The sequence below is a fragment of the Borostomias antarcticus genome, assembly GCF_949987555.1.
Source record: "Borostomias antarcticus genome assembly, chromosome: 14".
NCBI lineage: Eukaryota > Metazoa > Chordata > Actinopteri > Stomiiformes > Stomiidae > Borostomias > Borostomias antarcticus.
The window spans coordinates 13,553,929-13,562,410 of record NC_140247.1 but is presented as its reverse complement, the minus strand read 5'-3'; the positions used below and the strand labels follow the sequence as shown (position 1 = coordinate 13,562,410).

The following is an 8,482-nucleotide window of genomic DNA, read 5'->3' as shown; positions in this document are numbered from 1 at the left end:
TATAATCTGGTTAACCCTTGGGTGACTTATTTCTGATTATCCTTAAGGAAAGGTTAAATATTTGCCTTTTGACCTACCATAAAATAAACGAACACATTCAGTAACTGCAGCATGCGCACATATGCTTCAGATTATCTGTCTCCATTCTCTTCAGTGAGTTGTAAACTGGCTACAATAGATAAGAAAGAGTGGGAAGGGAAGACAGTTGAAGAGAGAGAGAGAGGGAGAGAGAGAGAGAGAGAGAGAGAGAGAGAATGGGAGGGAGCTTGGAGAAAGTGAAATTTGAATGACAGAAGAAGGAGGCTCCTCCTCACTCAGTGTGTGCACTATTTTACTCTTGTGTTTCTCTCTGTTTCTCACACACACACACACACTCTCTTTCACGGAGGTCGGAGGCAGAGTAGAGTAGAGTAGAGTGTGGGGGGGGGGCGTGCTTCAGAAAGGAATCAGAGGGAGCAGAAAGTGTGTGCTTGAACACGACAGTGAGAGAGTGTAAGCAACAGCAGTTTGGTTCTTGGTAACTCTCTTATCATCCCTTGTACCCCGGGCATGGCCGGCTCTCCAGGACTGGACTCCGGAATTGACAGGGCCCAGGGAGAGGGCGAGGCAGAGCGTCCAGAGCGCCCGGACCCGCTCTCGGAGACGGAGAAGCAGCTGGTCCAGGAGTCCTGGGCCAAGGTCTACCAGAACCCTGAGGAGGCAGGGGTGGCCATACTTGTCAGGTACACTTCCTGTTCCTCTCCTCCTCTTCCTGTCCTGTTCTTCCTGTCACACACTTGTTCTACGAGCAGGCTGTCTGTGGGTCAGGTGACTTTCTGTCTGTCTGTGGGTCAGGTGTCTGTCTGTGGGTCAGGTGTTTCTCTGTGGGTCAGGTGACTGTCTGTGGGTCAGGTGACTGTCTGTCTGTCTGTGGGTCAGGTGTCTGTCTGTGGGTCAAGTGTTTGTCTGTGGGTCAGATGACTGTCTGTGGGATAGGTGACTGTCTGTCTGTCTGTGGGTCAGGTGTCTGTCTGTGGGTCAGGTGTTTGTCTGTGGGTCAGGTGACTGTCTGTCTGTCTGTGGGTCAGGTGTCTATCTGTCTGTCTGTCTGTCTGTGGGTCAGGTGTCTGTCTGTCTGTCTGTGGGTCAGTTGTTTGTCTGTGGGTCAGGTGACTGTCTGTGGGTCAGGTGTCTGTCTGTCTGTCTGTGGGTCAGGTGTCTGTCTGTGGGTCAGGTGTCTGTCTGTCTGTCTGTGGGTCAGGTGTCTGTCTGTGGGCCAGGTGACTGTCTGTCTGTCTGTGGGTCAGGTGTTTGTCTGTGGGTCAGGTGTCTGTCTGTGGGTCAGGTGACTGTCTGTGGGTCAGGTGACTGTCTGTCTGTCTGTGGGTCAGGTGTCTGTCTGTGGGTCAGGTGTCTGTCTGTCTGTGGGTCAGGTGTCTGTCTGTGGGTCAGGTGTCTGTCTGTGGGTCAGGTGTTTGTCTGTGGGTCAGGTGTCTGTCTGTGGGTCAGGTGTCTGTCTGTCTGTCTGTCTGTGGGTCAGGTGTCTGTCTGTGGGTCAGGTGTTTGTCTGTGGGTCAGGTGTCTGTCTGTCTGTCTGTCTGTGGGTCAGGTGTCTGTCTGTCTGTCTGTCTGTGGGTCAGGTGTTTGTCTGTGGGTCAGGTGTCTGTCTGTCTGTCTGTGGGTCAGGTGTCTGTCTGTCTGTCTGTGGGTCAGGTGTCTGTCTGTGGGTCAGGTGTTTGTCTGTGGGTCAGGTGTTTGTCTGTGGGTCAGGTGTCTGTCTGTGGGTCAGGTGTCTGTCTGTCTGTCTGTGGGTCAGGTGTCTGTCTGTGGGTCAGGTGTCTGTCTGTGGGTCAGGTGTTTGTCTGTGGGTCAGGTGTTTGTCTGTCTGTGGGTCAGGTGTCTTTGGGTCAGGTGCCTCTGTGAGTCCACCATAGGTGGGGGTGTGACCGGGGCGGTGACCCGATCCAGCGATCCAGCAGCGAAACCCTCCCAGTTTCTGAGTCGTGCAACACCGTACCCTCTTACAGCACCACCAACGTTGATGTAGTGGTTTCACAATAGTTTATATGCAACAGCGGTGGATCTCTTTCCTGTGTTGAACCATCGATCGCGTGTTACTAAATCAGCCTGTTGGCACTCTTGACCTCGCATGCTCTGTGCCGGACTACAGACAAGGCCATCACGCCTGGCGGCCGCCACGCCCCAAGCCGGCTCAGCCCCCCGAGGCCCGCTCCGCCCCTGTCCGAGCTCCACGGCGTCTGTCGTCTGACACCTGGCTCCGGAGGTAAAGCAAGGCGGGTCGGTCCATCTTCCCTGGCTCAGAAGCAGCTCCCGCTCTGTGAGGGCAGCTCTCATTTTACATACCTGGAGGACTGGAGGAATAGAGTGCTGGGGGACTTGCCCTTATGAAACAAAAATATGTTGCAATATATTGAAAAATATAATGTAATATATCAAACAACACATTTCCATATATAGGAAACGTTATATTTTCCAATACACTGCAATGTATGAAAAGTGGCAATTCTTATGTATTATTCAATATATTATGTTTGTATCATATATTATTCTGTATATTTCCACCATATATTTTACATACTATAATATATTGACAGTTAATATATAGGGGAATATATTTTATTTGGGACTGGAGGACTGAGGGGGGCAGGCCCAGACAGCGGCCAATCAGATCATCTAATTGGGTGTAAGTCCTGGGTAGTTCCTTGGAAGTGTTGTTCCTGGGATGCGGCCGTGTGTGGGACGCAGCATAGCGCCTCGCTGTCCAAGTGTGAGCCAATCGGGGCGTGTTGAAGAAGCGCTGGTCTGCCAGAGCAGGAAGCGGAGATAAGAGTCCTGGCGACCGAGGCTGATTCATGTCAGCGAGAGGACTTGCGCAACGCGGTGATTTACGAGGCAGAAAGAGACATCAACAGTGATGGAACGTCTGAGTGCAAATAATGAAATCAGAGCCATTTGTTTGATGCTGTGAAGGATTGGCCACCTCGTGACCAACAGCTACAGGCATGCTTCCAGTCAAGTTTCAGCAGTTTCAGGAACTCAGCGTAGCTGTCGTCCCTGCAGGCGAATTGTCCCCCGTCTGCCTGGCCTCAGCCCAGACCTCCTCTTCAGCTCAGAGCTGATTCATAAAAGCTGTGTAATTAAATTTCCCGTTCTCCCCCTACCCAGCGCCAGGGGTGTGGCTGGAATGAGGGGTTGATGTTTTAGTTCCCTCTATTGACACTGAATTGACTCTATGGATCCCGAAGTCCAAAAAATCAATGGCGGGCCATGCTTGGGGAGGTGAGGGGCAGATCCACGGGGCTGATCCAGTCACTGGTGCTACAGCAGAATCCTAACCAGTAAACCACTCACCTAGTCTGAAGGATAGCAGCAGAACCCTAACCAGTAAACCTCTCACCTAGTCTGAAGGATAGCAGCAGAACCCTAACCAGTAAACCTCTCACCTAGTCTGGAGAATAGCAGCAGAACCCTAACCAGTAAACCTCTCACCTAGTCTGGAGAATAGCAGCAGAACCCTAACCAGTAAACCTCTCACCTGTTCCTGTGATGTTTAGACAGATAGCCAAGAGTACTTTCTCAGACAAGGATGGGGCCTTTTCGTGCGTGTGTGTGTGTGTGCATGTGTGTGTGTGTGTGTGCGTGCGTGCGTGCGTGTGTGTGTGAGAGAGAGAGAGATCTTAATGAGGCTATTTATATGCATGCACGGTTCAGGCCATGAAGACGGCAAAGATTAAACGGTGAAGTTCTTCAAACACACGGACGCCAGGCCCAGCCTTTGTTGTTGAATTAGCACATGGATAGACTCCTCAGGCTGTCTGTGTCTGTCAGAACCAGAATTTGTTTTATTTCCATGCAGTTTTTCAACGTACTAGGAATTTGCTTTCAGTCGTGAGGTTTAACATGGAGACAGCATAGGACAGGGTGCACGGACAAGACAGGACAGTGCAAAGACAGACAGGACAGTGCAAAGAGCAAGTAAAATATGCTAGTGCAAAATAGGATATGCTAAGAAAAAAGCAATATACAAAAAGTAGTGCGGTCAGTGTGTATACGGTGAGTGTGCAGAGTGTAATGTGTATGTGAGTGTATGTGTGTATGAGTGTGTGTGTGTGTGTGTGTGTACGGCTTGATATGCGAGTGTGGTGCATCCTATACTCTACATTCAGTGGTCATGTGCAAGTGTCTCTCAACGGTAGTTGTCTGTCTGTCTGTCTGATAAGAGGTTTTCTGATGACTCTCTGTTCTGTGCTATTGTTGTTGGTCTGGTTCTTAAAGCTATTCTCAGTGCCAAGACACATATGGTCAGACTCCTCGGAATAGAGAACAGACCAGGTGCAAACAGGCAAATAGGCTCTAAAGCAAACATTGTATAAGGGCGTAAGACTGAACTACTGTATGTATAGAATCCAGCCACACCGTGACTATAAAGCTGCACAAACCCAATGCTAATTTGTCTGATCACACTGAGTACACTGTACTGTCTGTGATTGACCCGAGATCTCGTCTGCTGTTGTACTCGATAAATCTGATTGAGTCTGATCTACAATTCGGCTCAGACGTACTCCTTCTCCTCGGCCATTCAATCTTCAATACCAAATCTCCATCATTTATCAATGTCTGTCTGGAGCTCTTTTCAGTACCAGCCCCCCTTGATCGTTTTCTTTCATGTAAACACCCTTCACTTCCTGTCTAAACACCCTTCCCTTCCTGTGTAAACTCCACTTCCTGTCCCCGAGCTGTGAGAGGAGAAGCTAGCAGCTCTGTGTCTGTCTCTCATTAGGCCAAACTAACACACACACACTAACCCTTGATTCCTTAGGGAGTGTTTACATTCCAGCCATTCAGCTTGTCCTGCCCATAGGTGGGGTGTAGTTGGGTGACATTTTACTTGCAGCAAGGCCGTCATGCATGCCATAGATCAGTCAATACAGCTGCTCTGAAGGTGATATTATAGAGATAACATTTTTATGACCTCCGCCCATGAGTTTTGTGGATCTGTGAGCACGTGCGTGCGAGCAGGATGTGTTTGGAATTGCTGCATTCGTTACATTGAGAGCTTTATGTCCAAACCACTTGTCTCTGTGACCTGCCCATGTCGAGATATGGCCGTTTAAATTCCCCCTATTGACACTGAATGGGGAGGATTTTTCGTTCCTCAAGTCCAAAAAATGAATGGAGGTGAATGGCGTGCCATGTTTGGGCTGCTCGTGGATCCACCCTGGGATTCGGATCTGCTCCAAAAGCGAATGGGTTCTAAATCGGCCCATGCTACACCCTCCACTGAGTTTCATGAAAAGGTCTAGTCGTTTTTGTGTAATCCTGCTAATAGTCAAACAAACAAACAAACACACACCACCGAAAACATTACCTCTCACCCTGCACTGTCACTGAAGCGGAGGTAAAAAAATAAAAAAAAATCGAACTAATAGTCTAACGAGCTAATAGTTTTACGACTCCTGATTGCTCACGACACGAGATACCCGTTGCAGGGGCATCACAAGGTGGGGCCCAGATAGCAAGCGGATCTGGGCCATATACAGGCCAGATCTGGCCCTTGTGGCTTAGTTCCAGCCCATATACAGTATGGCCCAGAATCATTACACATCCGCTTGCTATCTGGGGTCGCCTACATGTCGGCCGTTCTTTCAACGTTCGAGCAGCAGAACTGAACTGCGTGACCACAGCGTGTGTCGAGAGCGTTTCACCGACTGTACATGGTGCACATGTGCATATGACAGATGAACTTGAACCCTTACAGTTTTATGACACACACACACATACACGTGAAGGGAGCGGCGACACTGGGAACACACATACACACACACATGCGCATGCAGGATGGGTCACCGAAGAAATGTGATATCTGCATTTCCCCATCCGTGCTGTCGTTCTCCAGGAGCAGTGGACAGCCCTCGTCAGCGCCGCCCAGCCACCAAGTCCAAGTGTCCATGTCTTGGTCGGGGATAAAAGGCAAAAGAGCTGTGCGCACATCCACCCTTAGTAGGCCAGGGGCTGGATCTTAAGAGTACATACGTTTGGAGAGAGGAAAGATCCGCCCACTGATATCTCCCGGTTCACTTTATTGGAAAAACGCAACTTTTCGATTCTTAGGTCTTCATCAGGCAAGTCAAGTTGCCTGATGAAGACCTAAGACCTAAGGGAACCTAGAGATATCAGTGTGTGGATCATGTCTTGGTCAGAGACAGGGCGGGAGAGCGATCTGTTCTTCATGTTGTTGTCGTTTTAAATTGGGGTTCCTGGGAGGAAACCCACGACCCGCGGGGAGAACATGACTCCACACAGAAAGAAGACAGCCCACCCGAGGTCACGCCCCCAGCGCCAGCAGCGGCCCGTGCGGGGATCGAACCCCGGACCTTCCTGCTGTAGCCATGTTTCCATCCACACGTTTTATGCGAATTAATTTATATCGAATTAAAAATGCCTTATGGAAACGGTAAAATTCGATTAAAAATCATGAAAATCAACAAAAAGTTTGTACTGTCGATCTCATCGGATTTTCTCTTGTTCGATAAAAGTCTTTTGTGATAAATGCTTTATCCGATTTCAAGCTCTAGATGGAAACGCACGTTCACCGGCTTTATTTGCATTCATATTTTTAGCGATCCTCACACAATTCGATTGACAAGTGGATGGAAACATGGCTTGTGAGGCGGCAGTGCAAAGCGCCAAACTTGAACGTGACAGAGCAGCAGTTATCTGTAGTGCTGCTATGCCCCCCGCTGGAGACCAGAGAGGAAGAAAATGGCGTCTCTGGTGGTTAAACATTACCACAGGTGGAATACTCAAATACGCAGCATACCACATTATCACATCTGTTTACTTATGATAATATCCCCTCCTATGACCCAGATAGACCTGAGTGGGTATGTTTTTTATTGCATTGTTTTTTAAACTAGGACAGTGCGCGTGTGTGTGTTTGTGCGTTCGCACACAGTTGGTTCTAGCTACAGTCGTGTGTGTTGTAAAGGAGGAGTCAATTCAAGCTGTTTTATTTGGTGCAGGTAAAAGGCTAAAGTTTCCATGTTAGTTACATTTTCATCAGAGAAACGTCGGTCTTTTACCTGCACCTAATAAAACAGCTTGAATTGCCTGCGTGCTCCAGCGACACCTCCTTTACAACACTCCTCCTCCTGAGAGGAATCACTCTGCCCGTAGAAGCCGACGCACGACGAGGACACCTTTGTGTGTGTGTATACAGTGTGTGTGTGTGTGTGTGAAGAGGGCTGGAGGCTGAAGGGCAACCAAAGAGATTAGGGCTGCTCACATTCGTGACATCCTCTCTCTCTCTCCCACTCCTCTTCTCTCTCTCTCCTCTCCTCTCTCTCCCCCTCTCCTCTCTTCTCCTCTCTACCCCCCCCCCCCTCCCCCCCACAGACTGTTTTTGAACTTCCCTGACTCCAAGCGGTTCTTCAGCCACTTCCAGCACATGGAGGAGGCTGGGGAGCTGGAGCAGAGTACCCAGCTGAGGAGGCACGCCCGGCGGGTGATGACGGCCATCAACACCCTGGTGGAGAACATCCGCGACGACGCCAAGCTGGTGTCCGTCCTGCAGCAGGTGGCCAAGTCCCACGCTCTCAGACACAAGGTGGAGCCCATCTACTTCAAGGTGAGGAGGCGGAGGACGCGCACACACACACACACACGGACACTCATGGACACACACACAGACGGACACGCATATGGACGCACACACACATGGACACACATATGGACACATACTGTACACGTGCACACATGGATACACACACACACAAGCACAGACGGACACACATATGCACACACACACATGGACACACTTATGGACACATACCCATGCACATACGGATACATACACACACAAACACGCACACTTTCTCACATGGACACACACAGACACACATGGATTCACACACACTCTCTCTCACATGGACTCACACACGGACTAACACACAAAAAAACACGTATCTCATCCCAGACCTAAATCGGAACTCTGTATCATCACCTGTTCCTCTTAACGTTCTGTCTCATGTCTCCATCTCTCCCTCTCCAGTTCCTCAACAGTGTCATCCTGGAGGTGTTGGGGGAGGCGTACCCTGATGACATCACACCAGCGGTGGGCGGGGCCTGGGCCAAGCTGCTGGCGGCCGTTTACTGGGTTGTGACGGGCGTGTACGAGGAGCTGGCGGGGGGCGTGTGAACACACACACACACACACACACACACACACACACACACATGTGAGGCTGGTTAGGACTGAACTCTGTGGCCCCTGGTCTGTGGGGTGCTGTTGCTCTGCTGGGAGGTGGGGGTCCACTCCTGTCTCTCCTATAACTGGTTAGGTGGGGACTACTCCTATCTTTAACTGGGAGGTGGGGGTCCACTCCTACAGTGTCTCTCCTATAACTGGGAGGTGGGGGTCCACTCCTGTCTCTACTATAACTGGAGGGTGGGGGTCTGCTCCTATCTTTAACTGGGAGGTGGG

General features: G+C 50.1%; 1 protein-coding gene across 1 annotated transcript; it reads left to right on the top strand.

Moving 5' to 3' along the window:
• Positions 1-549: 549 nt before the first annotated feature.
• On the top strand, positions 550-8,197 carry LOC311317401 (cytoglobin-1-like; the record flags this gene model as incomplete). Its single annotated transcript, XM_084448484.1, has 3 exons — positions 550-722; positions 7,396-7,627; positions 8,051-8,197. The coding sequence occupies 3 exons, from the start codon at positions 550-552 to the stop codon at positions 8,195-8,197; spliced, it is 552 nt and encodes a 183-aa protein (XP_084304610.1).
• Positions 8,198-8,482: the final 285 nt, after the last annotated feature.